Source organism: Excalfactoria chinensis, chromosome 5, assembly GCF_039878825.1.
Source record: "Excalfactoria chinensis isolate bCotChi1 chromosome 5, bCotChi1.hap2, whole genome shotgun sequence".
Taxonomy (NCBI): domain Eukaryota; kingdom Metazoa; phylum Chordata; class Aves; order Galliformes; family Phasianidae; genus Excalfactoria; species Excalfactoria chinensis.
The window spans coordinates 41,709,791-41,729,025 of record NC_092829.1 but is presented as its reverse complement, the minus strand read 5'-3'; the positions used below and the strand labels follow the sequence as shown (position 1 = coordinate 41,729,025).

The 19,235-nt window shown below is 39.9% G+C and overlaps 1 protein-coding gene across 2 annotated transcripts in view; it reads left to right on the top strand.

The window, feature by feature from the left end:
• The window catches only part of KCNQ1 (potassium voltage-gated channel subfamily Q member 1), a 317,708-nt gene that overhangs the window by 28,004 nt on the left and 270,469 nt on the right, over positions 1 to 19,235 (top strand). For both annotated transcript variants that reach the window (XM_072339313.1, XM_072339311.1), the window contains exon 2: positions 11,718 to 11,808. In XM_072339313.1, coding sequence (XP_072195414.1) covers positions 11,718 to 11,808 — 91 coding nt within the window. The remainder of the gene's footprint in view (positions 1 to 11,717; positions 11,809 to 19,235) is intronic.

Sequence of the window (19,235 nt, the reverse complement as noted above, 5' to 3'; positions counted from 1 at the left end):
ACTTCAGAGGGAGTTTCAACCCAAGGATACTTAAGATTCTTTAAGCGTTTGTGGTACCCACCTGGAAGGACCTTGGTGATATTCAAACATTGCCACCATCGTTTCCAAAGCATTGAAGCCGATATTCAGCTCTGTACACTTTCTTTTGGTATTATTTTTTTCTCAGGGTAAGAGGATTTTTGTCTCAGTTATACTGCTTTCTTTTAGTACCCTGATAGAACTTGGTCTTTTCTTTCTTTCCCCAAATCAGTACTTTGGTGAATATGGCTGGAAAGGCAGAGAAGCTCTAAGCCCCATGAATCTTCCATTTAAACCCTGAGAGTTTGCCTCATTTTCTTCTGCTTTTATCAATTAATAAAGATCCTATTTTTTGTTATCAACTTGCTAAAAAGAGAAGGCAATACTGAATTCTCTGAAAGCACCTGTCAACTGTAGATATAAGTAATTAAAGGAGAGGGCCATAATTAAAATGGCTTGAGAGTACTTATCCCAGCTTCAAATCTTTCTCACGGTCTTTATCTTACCTGCTGGCTCTGATGTTAGTCTCTTTCAGATGATGTTGCATCAGGAGAAAAGAGCATGGATGGCTTTTGGGAGGTTGGGTGGGGTAGGCCAGAGTTGCTCAGTTCTGACACTGCTTTGGTTGTGATGGGAATGAATCGGAGTAAGTATCCAGGTCAGTAGCTCAAAGTATGATTATTTCTTCCCCATTTGTATACTTACGTCTAGGTGTATTTATGTTAGAAATGTCAATGTTGACTTCCCGTCACAGAGGATTTTCACTGAACTGACAACGTAGTTGTTTCCTTGTAGAACATGTAAGGATTAAGCCCTGATTTGTGTTCCTGAAAGTTTTCATGCACCAACAGATCAGTTGTACAACACTGGGGTGCTATCTGCCTCCTAGATTGTGGGGATATTGCTTCATGTCTTCTACCTTGTTTTTTTTCTCGGGGGGCAGGATACCATTCTAACTTGGCTAGAAGCTGCTTTCTAAGTAAGGTCTAATTTTGAGCTGAGAAGCTGACAGAGTCTGTTTTTCTGCAGTGTTATACTCTTATACCACTACAACAAATAATCACAAACAGGAGCTGTGTAGTCATACTTGTCCACTGTATCTTCATAGAGACTTGCAGCTCTTTGCCTGATTAATAGCTGTCTTTTGTTTTCTAAGAACACATATTTGCCTATTGCAGCATCCCCTCTTCAGCATGCAAATCAGATGCGTGTATTTTAGGAGGCACAGTACAGTGTCCTTATAACTGGGGAAAGTGATTTGTAGTACAGTTGTTGTGAAAGTAATTAACCAATGAGAAGGGCAATAAGAACAGCTTTTTCTTTGGTAAATTTCAGTGAGATTCTATTTAGGAAACATACTGATTGGGTTGATAACAGCAAAGTAATGGCCTGTGGCTGGTAGTTTTTCAGAAGCTTCATTTTGCACAAAAATAGAGAAGTTTTTTGCATTCTGTTTTTTGTATTTGGATATTATGTTATTTAAAATGCTGCCTTGAATCTGTTTTTACACTTTTCTTGTAAGTGATCCTAGACGGCCTTCGGTAACTGTAGAAAACTCCACCTTCAAAATGTGTTTTGCTGTTAGTGTAGCACTCAGTTTTCAGAACACACCTCTCCTATCTTCCACCTACTAAAATGAAAACCAGAATCAGATGAAAATTAAAGGAAAGTTCTCTGTTGCAGTAAGAACAGAATATTTACTTTCAGCTATGGTGCACAACTTATCTATCTAAACCTGTGCTTGCAACTCGTGTTTGTTCATGCCCACGTCTGCTTATTGTGTGATACTGTGTGATGCCTGACCCCCACCTTGGCTGCAGCGCTTTGTAAGCAGTATGGGTTGTCGAGCCTCAAATACAAATTAGCTCTGCCTGCATTCTCCTCTGGGAACACCCAAGCGTTTAGTATGTTTGGTATGGTTTCCTTCAGAGAAACTTTGTAGCATTCTCTGCTGGCACCACGCTTCTGGGTAACTTAGAGTGTTCCTTGGCCTCATGAGCCAAGCTACCTGCTGCGTATGCGTTGCTTGCACTTGTGGCTGTGAATACTGCAGGGCCCTTTGTGATGATGGTTTGCCACCTGTTCTGCTGACACTGACACCAAATGGCTTTTAGGCTGTGTAGTAGGCCATGCTTTTATGATGCTTCAGATCCACTTTGGCTTGAATGCATGCTTAAAACCAAATGTGGGTGGAACTTGGTGTTCACTGTGAAATGGACAGTGCTAGAGCTGTAAGTGAAGCACAGAAGAGGACCTCTTCTGAAAAACATTCCAAGGTCTTGCTTTGAATGATGGGCTGCTACAGGATGAGTGTAAGCATGGTTGTATCAGAGGATGAGAAGAATATGCCATCTCTGTTTCCTAAAGGTGTTTTCCTTGCTCTTTTGGCCAGTAAGAGTAATTCCAAGCAAAAATGTTGTGAAAATGAGTTTTTGTTCAGTACTGTTTTGTCAAACCATAAGAATAACAAAAGATTTCACTGTTTTACATTATTCTCGCTTGTAGACTTCAATGACATATTCTTATCTTGTCAAGTCTAATGTGCCTGTGAAAACAATTGCAAAAATGGTTTAGGTTTTTAGTACTGGTTGATTTCTTTTCCCAACTGGGAATGTGCACTCATTCCTTCAGTGGCTCTTGTTGCTTTGTTTGTGATCAGGCATATTGGAAGCTTGTAACAAACTGTCTGAGGAGTACTGGTGAAGCTTTTGCAGTCTGGTGGTCAGTATTTCAAGTCATGTGCTCGTTTCAAATGTAGCGTACATTTTTTTTCCCGTTTCTTATACCGCACCTATCATCTTTTTCCTGTTCAGCCATGCCTATTCTCAGAGGAACCAATACCTTGCTGCAGGATGCAATAACAAGGCTTTTGTGGGCAGTTAACCTTTCCTCTTGAAGCACCTTGACATCTGGTTTGTATTTCTACTGCAATCATACACTTTGCCAAGGCCTTTCCTGCAATAATTCTGGTGCTGTGTCCTAAATGACTTTTGATTCATTGTGTCCTTTGTGCTTTGGTACACTGCCCATAATTTAAATTATTTTTACAGACTCTAATCTCTCAAAAGGGCCAAGTAAGTGTGATAGAAACCTTACTTATTAGCTGTATAGCTAACTTGTTTTTATTAGCATTAGACTACCATGTATTGTATATTATTTGCCTTGTGCAACAAAATTATGTTCTCATGCCGGAGCTAGAAGATAGTATTTCTTTGACAAGAAGTCAAGGAGATGGTTAAAAATTATGCCATTGTTTCCTTCAGGAAGCACCAACTGTACTTTGCCTTACAGTTGGAACAAATACATATTAACAGGAAACTCCATCTGATAGCCCTAAGGTAATGCAAACAAAGTATTCACACTTTGTTTATCTGTTTGAGGTTTTCTGATGGCAAGTGACAGCTGAGAATAGTGATCCTTCTGCTAGCTTGACCTATGTAGGACATAAGGGAGGAAGTGTTCATTGGACAGGAAACTGTTGTATCTAGTTCCTGAAGGGAATCATTCTTCTCTGCAGCAGTACAAGTATACTTTCCCCTGCAATGCAACCTCATGTTGTAGAGAGGCTGGAAGATGGGAAGGGGCTGTACCTCTCCTTCCTTCCCCTGTCTCAAGAACAAAGCCAAAAAAGATCATTCAGATTCCTTAAAGAAACTCCACAGAAGGAATCTGTGGGGCCAGAGCTTTAAGCCTCTGGCTTTGTGAGTTGGTGAGTTGTTTGTTTTGTTATTAGGACTAAGGTACTTGTATTCTTGTAGATTTTTTTCACTAGCCACCTTTGGCTACTGTTTGTGTAGGTTGCTGGTCTCTTCTGACTCTGTGCTGTGGTGATTTTTTGTTTTAATATTTCCCATTTTTCCTAGACAAAGTCAAATTAAAACGTATATACACTCAGAAGATAAATGGTTCTCTCCTAAGCCAGTTAGCTGAACTGACTGAACAGCACAGCTAATGCAGTAGCTAAGGAAATTTCTTTCAAGAGTTAGAAGGTTCACAGCCACATTTCAAGAGTTTGGATAGGGATGAATTAAGAACTCCTTAATTTGAATCATGCATCTTCACCAGGCTGCTTGGTTTTTAAAAACAAACATAGACACTTTTTCGCTCTTCCTCCCTCTCTTCCTTTTTTTTATTTTAATGGGGGAATCTCTGATGCCTGATGCTTGCAAAACTGAATACCTATTGGCCTTCTTTAGTACACTGTGCTGTGCTCTTGTGGTTTAGAGTCCTTAAAGAATCAGTGTCTTTTCAGACTCTGCACAGTGAAATCCTGATTATTTTGTTTAAAGCAGCCTTATCTGAGTATCTCGCGTTTGAAAGCACGAGTTGGGATTTGTACTTGACTTTGTACCTTGATGATGAACCCATAAAGTAAATTTCCATCTTGTGTTAGTTCTCTGCCAGTGCTATTTGTGATCTAGAGTTCTTCCCTGTCTACTATCATCTGTCCTGTATTTGACAAATTCTGCCTGTTCTCCTGGCTTCTACCTTATTTTAGAATTCTTGACCTCAAGCAATCTCAAAATTGAGTGAAAGAGCAAGAAAGACCTTGTACCTAGCCACAATGACTTGATACAGATCAGTATGAATTTTTGCCTAATTGTAACATGGAGATGATTATACAGTACTGCTTGAAGTGATTAGGGGTTTGTGTTGACTTGTAGTAACACAAACCCTTCCAGGCAAACAAACAAACAAACAAATCCTCAAGAAGATAAATAACAGTATTTCTGACCTTGAATGGAGCAGAACTAATGGCAATGAGTGAATCTCTGCCTTGGGCTGATGACTGAGAGCCAGGTGCTGTGATACAGGAGCCTGGTACTCCAAGCAGTTCTTGAAGGAATATTCAGTTCTTTGTGCTGAAAGGAATAGCTCCAGAGTGAGAGAGAGAGAGAGGTCCACTGCAGCACTTCTAAGCTTCAGGGCACTCACCAGGAATGAAGGGCAATCTGAACCCAAGAAGACTGTCAGCATGGTTAACAGAATGGCATGTCAGTCTGTGTGCTGACTCTTGTCTTATCTTTGTCCTCGCACAGTGTAGGAAATATTTTAGGAAATCTGATATTTCCATCGCAGTGTGAAACGTTTCTAGCCCAGATTTCAAAGGGTAATTTTCCAGTTTTCTTCTGCATATTGTTTTTTTATATGAATATGTGCCTTATCTGAAGTTCTGCATCTGAATCTTCACTACAGTAACACTTTTCAAGCTGTATGAAAATGTCCTTTTGACACCATTTGTGCTCACAATCTGAAAAACTAATGGTAAGTTTGCCTATATGAGCCATTAAAGTGACAAAGAATCAAGAAGAGTTAAACAGAGTGCTACCAAAGACATAAAAGGATGACAAAGAGGTGGTGGGTTTGTTGGTTGGCTGGTTGGTTGTTGTTTGGTTTGGTATATGGAAAGCTTTTTTTGGTTTTGTTTTAAGTTTGGCATTTTCTCTAGTAGATGAGATAACCTAAAACGAGGCATTGACTTCCTGACTAAAAAGAACACAGATACCGCAGTTACAATCTAAAACAATATTTCCTGTATGTAGAGAGACTGATAGCTGGATGCCCTCAAGACTTGGTGGCTGTAACACTTGAATTTGTTAGAAAGGAGACAGCAGACTTGAGTCAGCTTCTGTGCCCTGTTGGACAGAGGAAATGCTGATCCCCTTTCTGTAGTGGCAGATCTCAAGTTGGATTTGTAGCATTTTAAATTTTCAATCTCAATTCTTATCCATTAAATGTTCTGGAGGTTTCAGCTTAGTTTAGGGTCTACCACCAAGTTTTTCCCTTTTCATAGGAAGACCCCCACCGAGAGCATGTACAAAACACTGCAAGAAGTACAACTTGTCCACATTTAGATACTTGTTTTGATGATGGTGTATTTGTGTATATGAGACCATTAGTCTGGTGAGTTCTTCTAGCTTGTCTCATGGACCTTGTTTTTAAATGTTCCATGTTGTATCACTAGGCATATTTTGTAAAGCTTTTTCAGCCCTCCCACCTGTGACATTTACTAAATGAGCATTGCTCCCCCTCACTAACTGGTTAATTTTTTCATTAAACCTTCTGCACACTATATCAAACCATAGAAAAGGCACAGTAATGTTGTAAAACCAGATTAATCTGGGGGAAAAGAAATTTGCAACTGAAGGCAGGGAACCACGAAGTACTGAAAATTAGTCTGGATCTGTTCTAAAAGTTGATGTATGTCCTGGAATAGTCAAAAGTAATTCCACCTTGATCTCTTGATACATTTTGCATGCATTTCTGTGTACTTCTGAACACAATGCATGCTAGCTACTTGTGTTTACTTATCAGCTGTGTGATTCTTGTGTAGAAATGTTATACACAAAAACTGATCCATGCACAGCTACCTGCATAGTCTCTTTTGTGTAAGTGTCTATATGCCTGTGTCTGTGGATGTGCTTTTCTGCTTAGTGATTAGCCGTCTGACATGTACTGAGATAGCTCTGCTCCTGGCTATGGCCCAGCGAGGTATGCAGTGTTGATAAAAGCAGAGTTGAAAAGACAGCTGTGGAATCTGATAGGCCAGAATAGCTTGTTTCAGGATAGCAGTGCTGGCTGCTTGAGGAGGAACAACTTTCCTTGTAGTTCAGTGGAAATGCAGTGCCCAAAAGAAACCATCTGCTGCCTTGTGTCAGTGTCCGCACTGTGTAAATAGTGGTTTTGTAGGCACATAGAGAAGTACAAATTCCTGGGGTCTGTGTAAATGTAGCACTGTTAGATATAAGTTAGCCACAAAGTAAGTATTTTGAGGGCACCAAGTAATATGGAAGCTGTGGTACAGGCAGATGCTGCTTGGTAACTCAGGACAGGCCCGTGAGTGACTTCTCAGCTATCTCCTCATCTGCAAGGTCTGCTTGGCCCTGCAATCTGAGAGAGAGATCAGAGCTTATGGAAAAACAGAACCCCTCATCGCTCTGTTTCCTCTGTTGAAGATGAGGGTAAACGAGCAATAGGTTTTGGGAGATGAAAGATCTGTACTTTCTCAGGCTAAGCACATGTATGCAGGTCTTTCTGCTGTGTGTGAAGCCTGGGCTTGGTTTGTACTGAAGCTCTGGAACAGATGCACTCTGCACATTGCCAGCTTGTAGCTGAGTGCAGAGAAGTCTAGACTGAGGCCTGAAGCATGTGGTGCCTGCATGGATGAGGGGCATGCTCTCCTGCTACTGCTGGAAGTGGTTACAGGTGGCAGGACTCAGCTACAGGTTTATGAAGAGTTCTGTGATAATGGGAATGTATGGCAAGGCCATGTAAACAGCTGTGCAATCCAGCTTGTGGAAGATGCACCTATAAATGCTCGTGTGCCTTTCTTGACTGCTAGATTTAAAGAAATTTCATGTTCAGCTGTCTGTCTTTCTTGGAAAACATAACAAAACAAATCACATTTCTCACACAAATCAGGGAAGTTTTCTGAGTTTTGACAGTTACATTTCCCCAGAATAATGTTGAGATCTCAAGTCGATGCTGTCCCTGTGGCTGTTCGTGACTGCTCACCTACTGTTGGCTTGTTTGGCTGCAGCAACTTAATGTAGGTGACAATTGAGAATCTGTGTTCTGCATCTTCCTAGTGCTTCATACTTTTTCTGATGCTTTGTTCTCCTGATTCTGAAGCAGAAAAGGAAGTTACTTGTACAGACATTAGAACTGCTTAGGAGGTGGTATTGGAAGAGGACGTGAAAGGTGGCAGGCTGTAGCAGGAGGGCACAGCTGTAGGAATGGCAGAACCCCAGTTCCCAGGGAGGAAGAGGAAAAGTGTATGGCCACGTGCTGGATCCTAGCATATGCACGTGAGGTCTGAAATTATACTGTACAAAGAACCTCTATTCTCTTATTTCTTAAATCATTACAAGCTCTATAATTCTCCTGTTTAATCTGTGTATGCAGTGTACGTCCATAAAAACAATATTGCACTCACTAAAGAATAATGTTCTTGTTTACGATTGTGATGAGAACATGCAGGTGTGTCAATTGCAGCAGGAGGTTGTTAGTGAAACCTCAGAAGTTTCTTTTCTTTTCATTTGTTTGCTTTAATGGTGGTTGCTTTGTTTTCCTTTGTTATAAATCATAACCCCAAAGTTTGTGAAGTCATCACTTACTCTGCAGCCCATTTCCTCTTCACTGGTGTTTCCTTCAGGTCTCGAAAGTGTTTGGAGAGGAGGCCTGAAAATGTAGACCTAAATTCTCCTATCTAAGTCTTACTTATTAGATAAGAATAGATGAAAATTGCACTCCTATTGCAGCACTCTTTCTGTGTCAAATCTAAAGTGAGATGGCAAGAATGGGATATCCATTGGTAGCTTTGGCCATAAGAAAAAGCTCTTCATATAAACAACAAAAGCAACAACAAAAAAACCCCAACCTGCTCATTTAAGTACTGCTGAACATATCAGTTGTTGGAGTTATACAGAAACAGTAAAATCTTGTCAGAAGTGATGGTTAGTTCTTCCTCTGCATATGAAGTGTAGCACCTATCCTCAGTGCAGAACTAATCCTCTGGATTTGTAGAGATTAGGTTCTTGACTTCTTTTAAACAGGGATTTGAACCTGTGCAGCGCCGTATGAATGATAAATCCATTGTTACAACCACAGAACACAGTCTAGGATGGTGCTAAATACGCTGGCTGTGATCCAGCAATGCAGTTATGGGTATATTTTAATTCAGAAGTACTGTGGAATCCCATTGACTGGAATTTGGCAAAGAGCAGGAGCTCTGCAGGCTGCCTGGTGGTGTGACAAAAGGCTCTCTGCTATCTTCAGGAACTTGGAACACAAATACATCTCTGTGGTGTTGTATTGTTTATAAGGGGGGGAAAAAAAAGAGGCAACTGGAAGAAAAAAAAATAAAATGTAATATATCTGTAGAACTATTCAGGAGACTTTCTGAAAAGCAGTTCTCCAAAATAATGAATATGGCAGTTTTGATCTTTCCCCCCTTTCCCCCCTTTCCCCCCTTTCCCCCCTTTCCCCCCTTTCCCCCCTTTCCCCCCTTTCCCCCCTTTCCCCCCTTTCCCCCCTTTCCCCCCTTTCCCCCCTTTCCCCCCTTTCCCCCCTTTCCCCCCTTTCCCCCCTTTCCCCCCTTTCCCCCCTTATCTTTATATCTAAGGAATGCTCAGCAGCTGCTTTTTCTTCTCTACTAAATGTTGATTAATTTTTGGATACATTTCTACAGAGGAGGGTTGGTTTACTACTACTCTTGGATATCTTTTTAATGAGCCTCTGCAGCCTCATTTTTGACAAGGTGTTGGTATTTGCTTCTTAAAGGTGATGGGGATTAAAATATTACTGAATCCTATAGTGTGCTGCCGAACATAATACCAAAACACAGTGATGGAAGTACCTTATGCATGAGAAAACAGCTATGCCTGTACGTCTGTCCATAGACTCTCGCTTGAGTAAGGTCTGTGCTTGTCTGTAAGGCCTTAATCCAGCAATGGACCATATGTAGCAAGTGATGTGGCCCTGCTGAGCACAAATTATATGGCTGCTTGCATCTTGGCTCAGAAACTTGGGTTTGTATGACTGGCTGCTTAACTTGTTGGCATCTTTTATCAAGACTGTAGTAAATTATGGTACTTGTGCTTAGACTTCCTTTTCCCCCCCTGAGTTCTGAGCCATTGTTCCAACTTTCCCATTATGAGTGGTGTGTTTTATTTGTCCACTAGTTGTCATTCCCCATGTTACTTCCATCAGTTCAGGAGCTTATAGTTTGCATTTGGAAATGCCCTTTTTGTGAGAGAAAGAGGAACAGTATTATGTTTTCATCTGGCAGTCCCTAGTACCTGTCAGTGCTTTAGAGATGTACTTGCTATGTGAGAGGCTGCAAGTGTGTCCCAAGCAACTTCCAAAAAACAGTCTGAAGAAGAATTTTCTTTGATAGCGGCCTTACTTTTTCATCTCATTTTTGTCTGGAAAGCAGATAGTGAGATTGAAACACACCCTTGTGAAAAGAAACTCCTTAGAAGTGGATGGCATGCTGACTGGCACCTGATGGAGTTCTGAAGTCAGCTTTCAGTTCCTTTAATAGAAACAAGTTTTGGTAAACAATTCACCCTTTAGTTTCTCTCCTTGACAGCTAGGCACACAGGCTTTTATTTTTGATCCTGGTTAGCTTCTCTTTAGGTGTGGTTAAGTACAAAAATGTGATAGTCTTGGCTTTGGTGCCCTCTCGTGGTATAAAGTGTTGGCTTGGCTACAGTTTTACAAAGGGATTAATATTAATGAGTATACTAAGTATCGTGACAGCCCAGTGTCTTCAGGTAGCTTACACCATCCTAAATGACTCGTGGAATGAGCACTTCTGTGTATGTCAGATTTCTTGTCTAGGGATCTTCAGCTGCCTCTACGTAACTGAAAGTACTTCTGTCCATGTTCCAGTGACTAAGAACCTATTATAGGTAGAAGGTCTGGACACATGGGCAAAATGTGTTATGTTTCAAGTTGCTGGTTCACCTTGTGCTCTCTTGCCTTGCTGGTACAGCTTGCTTCTACTTAAGAGGATCAAAAGTTAGATACAAGAAGGCTTTTGAGATAAATTGGTCTCCTAAAAATTTGTGGTTTGTCTGTGTAAAGTGTAGTCTTTTGTACTCATGTATATCATTTTATCCTATTAACATCCAATTTTTATCATCACTAACTGATTTCATTTTTTATGCTTACTATTATTCCCTACTATTGAAGCTTCGTCACAATTTTGTGATATATTCACAACATCCTCTGTATGTGTGTGTTGGATTTGCATGAACTGTGCTCTAAAGCAGGCACTGAGAAATCTAGCTTATAACATCAGTCACATCATAATGGCAACACATTTGTTTGCTTGAGTTCTCAGCCTTTCAAAAGATTCACCCGACGAAATTCTCAGTTTTCTCATATTTCTTTCCATTGCTCACTTCATGCCTCACAAAGGAACATGTTGTTTGAGATCTGGAAGAAACCTATGCTTGCATGCAGTGGACAGCATCCAGTTTGGGTCTTAAATGTTTTGCTTCCCAGATAAGTCAAGCAGCATCTCAGGGAGTGGTGGGCACAGCTGAAGCTGCTAAGATAGGAAAGGGTTTGAAGGCAGAGGCTGCAGAGCTGGGCAGCTGCAAGAAGCAGGCACACAGCCTTGCTTCCCAGTTGGGGAATGGGGCTTCCTGGGGCTAAGCCTGCTGCAGCTCCCTGGCTGTCCCTGGTCATGCTGTAGCAACTAGGTCCTGCTCTGGAAGGACTCACTTGGACAGGGGAACAAACCTTTCTGTTCCCTCCCTCTCTCTGTGTGCAATTGTTGCTTTGAAATTTGGTTTTAAAATGGAATATATCCTCAGGTGTGTTTCAAATGGCAGCTTTTGTTTATCTGGGGCCTTTTGGGAAGTGGTTGTAAAAGATGTTGTGGGCAGAGTCTGTTAAGTTCTGGCTTAGTTGAGATTTCTTTTTGTAGTTTTCGAGATAGGCAAATGCTAACTTCCTTGTGCAGTTTTGATTTGATAATTTCTGACACCAGAACCCTTTGTCTGAAGATAAAATAAGCCGTACAATGTGAAGTAGGAACACTCACAAGTTGCCAGCTGTGTTTAAGATAATGCAACACCAATGTCATTTCTGTGTGTCCAGATTATTTGTGTTGGAAGGAGTATTTGTCTTCCTTCTAGATTTTGGTGAAACTGTGTTACATTGGGTATATTTTGTTTGTTTTGCAGCTTCCTTATTGTGCTGATATGCCTTATCTTCAGTGTGCTTTCTACAATTGAACAGTATGCAGCTCTTGCTACAGGGACATTGTTTTGGATGGTATGTATTCATGTGATCATGGTTTTTTTCTTATCATGTAAATCCTCATCTGAACTAATGTCATACACACAATGCTCTTTATGGTTTAGAAAGAGGCTTCTTTCTGCTTCTGCCTAATGAGTCTATAAAGCCCTAGAAAAAATCAAAAGTTATGGTAGAACTCATATCCTATATAGCCTATACTAAGGATGTTCAATTTGTGTCCAACTCAAAGCTATTCTTATGTTAAGCTTGAATCTTTCATGTTGGTTGTGTGAATCTATTGTTTAGCCATGCTGAAAACCAGACACCTGAACAAGGTTGGGGTCAGGGTGCGAGGTGAACAGAGTAAGTGGAAGTCTTCTCTTTAAGCGGAATTCAGATCCAGTCTTCTTTCACAACTGGTAAGCTGGTATGCTTTCATTAACTTGAGAATTAAGCCAACTTGCTCTTTTTGTCCTATGCAACTTCCCTTCAGTAATGAGCATTTTATTACCTTAGGTTTATGGTTCACTGGGGCTGGAGTGGGTATATATCAAGCTATGTTCTAAGAGCACTGCTGTCCTGCCTGTTCAGGCTTCATTCAAAAGCCTTAGTTCTGAAGTTTGAGAGGCATGTTTTTCATTATAGCAAAAAATGAAATAATAATAAAAAGAAATCTTAATTTGTTGTATTCAGTGGTAATTGATGTATCCCCTTCTGAATCATTGGTTTCCTTGTATTTGACTATTATTTGACTCCTGAAAACACTATCACTGTACTGAGAAAATGTTAGCTAGCCATTTGTTTGTTCAAAATAGTTCTTGGTGGCTGTGCACCAGTAATATCATTGTTATATATATCATTAATGTGAAAATGTTCACTCAAACTATTGTTTCAAACCATAAATTCAATAAATGTGAAGTTTCTATACTATATTATATATTAATTTAAGTATAAGCATAGCATATTAGTGTTGACCACTTGTCTTTCTATGGGATGGGTCTGCAGTATTAATTTATAACTAACTGGTAGGTTGTTTGAATACCTGCATTACAACTGTGTAGTTAGTTAAAGGGAGTCTATACTTGTATTTTTGCATCCAGTTTCTTATTTGGTTTAGGGTTTAGGGTTTTCTTTCTGTATGGATTTAAGGTTCCCTTTTATCCACAAGCAGTGGTTGTAGATGCTTCTGTCAATTTCTATGATGAATTTGAACCGTGATAGTATCTTCTTGAAACAGTCATTTTTTTTGTGATGTACTATGATATTTTCATGGTCATGCTGTTGCTTCGGTGAAATAACTTCTATTGACAATGTAACCATTACGTGTTGTTTCTAGTGGGTTTTTTTTTCCTTCACCCTTCACTTTTGATTTTGCAAATGAGATCATGGAAATAATTTTGCACGTTAACAATGTATTCTTTTCCTGAAGATTAACTATAGTGACCTTAAAGAGACTTAAATTGATTGGCAGTGATCCACTGATCCAAAGCAATGGATGGGCTGATGCTCTATCCAGCTTTGGTGGGACTTTCAAAGGAGCTGTGGTACCTTCCTCAACTAAATTTAAGCTCCAGAATCTAGTTCCTATTAATGTCTACCCAACAAAGTTTCTTATTCTATCCTAATATTAAGATTTTCTTGTTTCAGTAATAGTCATAGAAGACATTAAATGAAAACGAGATCTAAAAGGGATGTTGAGATTATATGTATATATCAGCACTTCCTAGCTCTTCAGTTTCATAGTATTAAAATATTTTAAAATCATCTCCCACTACCAAAGCAGGAAATAGGTTTTCAGTAATTTATAAATTATTTTTTCAATAATTTCTGAGTGTTTTAAAAACCTTTGTTTTAATACTTCTTCATAACAATAAGAGAACCGAAGATGCCATTGGGTAAGTTTGTGCTCCTATGGATGTTCCAGCTGTAGATAAAAAGCTCACAATTAGCTACTGAATCTTTCTCTGCTTGTCATCACACTTCACAAGGCAAAGAACCTTGATGAAAGCTATACCTAGATGCAACTGTAATGGGAGAATAGGAGAGAATTGGAGACAGTGAAAACTCTTTAAATTAGCATGCATTTATTTTATTGTTTTTCACTAGATGGTGCTGTTGGAGGGGTTTAACTGCAGTTAGTTGTTGGCATCTGCCCAGCCAGAGCTGAGTCTGAGCCAAGACACTGTAAGGATCATCATTTTAAAGGGTATACATATACTTGGCCCATTTAAAGTAGTGGTGCGGGAGAGCTTTTGCCATGACTCAAAGAGAATGTGGTGTATCTGTGAAAAAATTGATTTTGAGACTACAATATTTAAACTATGGAAAAAAGTCATTCAGAGATGTATATTCCCAGAGAGGCCATATTTTTCTTTTATTTTCATAAGCAAGGATTTTATGGTGCCAGAACACAGCAGAATGCTGTTATCTCAGCATGATCTAAGAAAATCCAAGTGCCTGATCCAAGGGGATTAAATATTCTGCTGAACGAAGGGATATTTAGTCTGCCTGAAAATGCTATTTTCGTGAAGGAATCTCATTTCAATATTGAAAAAGAAAAAAAAAAAGGAAAAAAAAGTGACTATGTTTTAGTGCTGAAATTATAAGCACTTTCCAGCTTCTTGTTTGGAGTTCCTTTCCTACTTCAGAGTACTTCTTACTTGAAGAGATTAAGCATTTTTTCAATATTAAAAATGGCTTCAGAAGAACAACAAAAAAAAAGGCAATATCTTCAGTGGTTAATATTTGTGTTATCAGCAGTGAAAGAATTTCCACGGTTGTGAGAAAATGGCACAGAATTGAGGCTTATAAGAAATCCAGGTTTTATTTCTTGCTTTAATATAAGCTTTTGTTTGAAGATGAGCCTTGGCTTTTTTTTTTTTTTTTTTTTTTTTTTAACTGAGTTGTTTTATGGGCCTTGAGAAAAATACCAACAGCTTTTGATTCTGAAGATCTCACAGAGATCAAATGGTTCAGTGTGGTTCTAGCATCTTTTTTTTTCTGATTATCTTCATTGTTCATGAAGCCAAGACAGAAACTTGTAATCTGAGCATTGATAGTTGTTCTCATTTTCATTGCTCTGAAAAATTAAATGAGAGTAGTGGTTGTAAAGGATTTCCCCATGCTGTGTGTTGCAGCATGGGGTCAAAGATGTAGGCAGTCTCTCTGAAGAGTACTGTACTTCAGAAAGTAAAAGACTTGGCAGCCTCAGAAGCATCCCCTGGCCTGACCTAGAACAAGGTCGACAGATATAGCAGATGTGCATATGATGAGCTTCTGTCTTCAGACCATTGCTTTTGTAGGACTTGCAAATAACCTTGTCCAGAGAATCACCACCTTTCTATCACTCAACTGATAGCTGAAGTTTGAGAATCCAACTTTCATTTGAGATTGCCTTCTGTGCATTTTTTGTTAGCCAAATGCGAGTGGCTTGAAGACTTAGGAAAGAACAGACATGGAAATCACCCTCTTTCCGTTCTTATTAGGTCCTAGTAGTTGGAACAAGGAGCTTCCTCTGATCACAGGTATTACTTGCTGCTCTGTTTGTGCCTGAGCCTCCTGGTGGATGATGCAAGTGTTTTGTTGCATGATTGCAGTCGTTTAGCCCTGCAAGCAGCTAAACAGCGCAAGGCCTTTTGCTTACTCCTCTGTTCCCAGTGGGATGGGGGAGAGAATTATGGAAAAAAACGTTAGAATTCATAGGATGAGGTATTAATTCATAGGTTGAATAGAATTCATAGGTTGAGATACTATTAACCAAGACAGAAAAAGGAAGAGAGAAGTAAAAGTAATGGTAATAATATATATGTATATTAACAAAATAGGTGATGCGCAAATCAATTGCTCACCACCTGCCAAATGATGCCCAGCCAGTCCCTGAGCAGCTGTAACACCCCTCAGCCAACTCCCCTCACTTTTATATATATATATATATATATTTTTTTTTTTTCCCCACGCAATTTTGTATGGTATGGAATATCCCTTTGGTCAGTTTAGGTCAGCTGTCCCCTCCCAGCTCCTTGTATTACCCCCCAGTCCTCTTGCTGGCTGGACAGCACACAAGGTTGAAAAACTGAAGTGTCCTCGGCTGTAGATAGCACTGCTTGGCAACAGCTAAAACATCGGTGTGTTATCAACATTGTTTTTCTCCTAAAGCTAAAACAAAGCATTACACCAGCCACTGTAAAGAAAATCAACTCTGTCCCAGATGAAACCAGAGCAACAACCAACTGTATTGGCTTGGATTGCTAGTTGTGGTAACTTCTTCAATTCTTCCTGCTGATCACAAAGCGATCCCTTGTTAATTCCCTTGGTCTGTGTAGGAAAGTTGTAGATTTTATGTAAATGACATGTTAAAGGGTTTTAATTAATTTGCTTTGGAAGGCTGTGACCATTTTTTAGTTGAGTTTAAATGCAGCTTAATGTCCATCGTGAGCAAGGGATTCAAATCAGAGTGCTTGTAAAGTGGAAACATGATAGTCTGTTAAATAACTGAGCCAATATAGTGAGATGAGCTTTAAAGAAAGAGAAAAAAAGAAAAAAAGAAAAAGAAAAAAAAAAAGGAAAAAAAAGGAAAAGAAAGCTTGTTAGTATTGTTTGGTGGAGCTGTATGGCAGGAGGGAATGAAGAAGAAATATGAAAGGAGAGTGTGCTAAAACCAGCAAAGGAAGGATGAAGCGTTCTTCCTTTTAGATGCGTTGCCAGTCTAAGCTCTTAACGGTTCTGGGAGGCATAGTTTTCCCTTTAAAATCTGTAGAGGGCAGCATTGGACCATGCTGTGTCCCATTTGGAGTGGCTAAGTTCAGACCTTGGATGGTGTCCTGAAGTAGGTAAAAATATCCTTTGGAAGGAGTGAACTATTAATAAAGAGATGGCTTTTCACATGGAACTTTATACGAGTAATAAAAAAAACATTCTACTGGGAGATAGGGCTTGAAGAGAAGGGCTGTGTAAATGTTGCTGCCAGAGACAACTCTAACCACTTTGTGGCTGTAGCCACAAAGTTCATGCTGTTTGGCCTACCTGATTTCTCATCATGTGGATGGCTGTAAGGAACAATTAAAGCTTTCACTGAGATGAATTGGGCGTATTTGTATGGAGAACGAAATAGATAATTTCTAAGCCTACTGAAAGATTTCCAATATGATTGCATCCTTCCAGCTATGCTCTTGCCATCACCTGAAATGTTTCCTTTTCAGCAGTGAAAAAATTATTTGGCTAAAGTTTGATAGTGTTAACACTGAAAATTGATTTTAAGATCTGTATAAAATCATGGAATTGTTTGAACTGAAAGGGACCTTTAAAAGTCATCAAGTCAAACTCCCCTGCAATGAACAGGGGATCTACCTGCACTAGATCAGGTGCTCAGAGCCCTGTCCAGCCTCACCTTGGGTGTTTTTAGGAGCAGGGCATTTACCACCTCTCTAGGCAACCTGTGCCTGTCCTTCACTACCCCTATCATAAACTGCTGTTTTTCTTATATCCAATCTAAATCTCCCCCTTTCTAGTTTGTAATCATTTTCCCTTGTTCTGTTGACATAGATCATGCTGAAAAATATGTCCCCCTCTTTCTTATAGAACTCCCTTTAGATACCAAAAGGCCACTATCAGGTGTCCCTTGAACCTTCTCTCCTCCATTCTGAACATCCCCAGCTCTCTCATCCCATCTTTGTAGGAGAAGTGTTCCACCCCTTGGCCTTCCCCTGGATGTACTCCAACAGGTCCACATTTCTCCTCTACTGAGGACTCCATATCTGGATGCAGTACTCCAGGTGTGGTCTCACTGGAGTAGAGGGGCAGGGTCACTTCCTGTGCCCTGCTGATGGCACTTCTTTTGATGCAGCACAGGTTGCGGTTGGCTTTCTGGGCTGCAAGGGCATGTTGCTTGCTCATGTCCAGCTTTCCATCTACCAGTACCCTCAAGTGTTTTTTTTTTGGCAAGGCTGTGCTCAGTCCTTTTGTCCTCCAGCTTGTTCTGATAACGGAGTTTGCCACAACTTGGGTACAAGACCTTGAACTTGACTTTTCTTAACCTCATTAGGTTCTTCTGGGCCATTTCTCACTGCTGAAGTTGGTCTAGGTCTTTCTGGATGGCACCCTGTCCCTCAGGTGCACTGGCTGCACAGCTTGGTGTCACCTGGAGACTTACTGACACAGCCTACCAGTGTCCCTATATCGTATGGTGTGAGTAAGCAGTAATTTTACAGAGATGAAAAGTCTTCTGATACATGACTGCAATATACATAGATTTGAATTCAAATTTTAGTCTGCTACTCTGGAGCTTCCATTTGATAAAGATAGGCTTGGATGCAGAAACATAGTTATTTTCATTTCTGCCTTTTGTAAGAACTATGGAAAAAAAAAAAAAAAAATCTCTTTTCTTGGCCTTCTGGAGTTTCCTGTGATGGTGCATCAGAACTAACTTAAGAGCAAAGCCTGCCTGTAAGTGACGATGAGTGAAGGAATCAGAATTTATCTGCCTAACACACTGGAATGAGATGGCTATGACATACCAGGCATTTCGTGGGACTCAAACTCTGAACTTGGAGTCAAACTCTGGAAAGTGTGACCCTCCTCAAGCTTGCCCTGGAGCTGGTGACAGATTGCAGGCTGGAACAAAGCAATGGTGATAGATTGGAGCCATCTGCTGGCGGCTTGGTGGCCTATGTCGTTCCCACATGGTGGCCTCCCAGCCTGGCAGCATAGGATTACTGGCCAAAGTATGAAATGAACCCAGTACCAAATTATCACTTTACTCTGAGTAAGTCGTCCCAGGTTTTCATATGTCATCTACAGTAGCCAAATGGTCATCAGGAAATATTGCTTTTGTATTGTGTGTATCATGTTGACAAATAGGGCGATACGTATTTCAGGTTTGTTAGCAGTTCACCTGTTCCTCAAGAGCTCATGTTTACATTCATAAGTCAAATCAAATACCGGTGTTCTGTTTATTTATTTATTTTTAAGTACAGCTGCACTCCAATGAATTCTGTTCAAAGTCTGTTTTATTCACTGTTAAATTTTGTGTTTGCTTTTGTTAAGCTTTCTGTGTGAGAGTTAAAGTTTGTCTAAGCCTTTCTGGGGTGTAAAGCCACGTCAAGCTCTGAGCATCGGTTTGGTAACTCTAGAAGGAACACGATAGATGTTTTTCTTGAAATTATACACATTTAATATTTTAAAGACATATTTGGTGCTTCAGCAAACAAGAAGATGAATGCAAATTCCATCTTGGGGGGGGGAAGAAAAAAAAGAAGATAAAAATGAAAGCTGTGAAATGCTGGTGCATAGTAGAGCCAAGCAGTGAAAAGGAAGATTTTTAAATTTAGGATTTATCTGGATTAGTGTGTAATGTTTGCAGTGACAGGTGTTTCCTTTATGCCTTGCCCAAATGTCTGGAAAGTAGTTTGTCATTAAGTGCTACATTCAGTGTGTATCTCAATTTCAGTATAACTGGAGGGTCTATG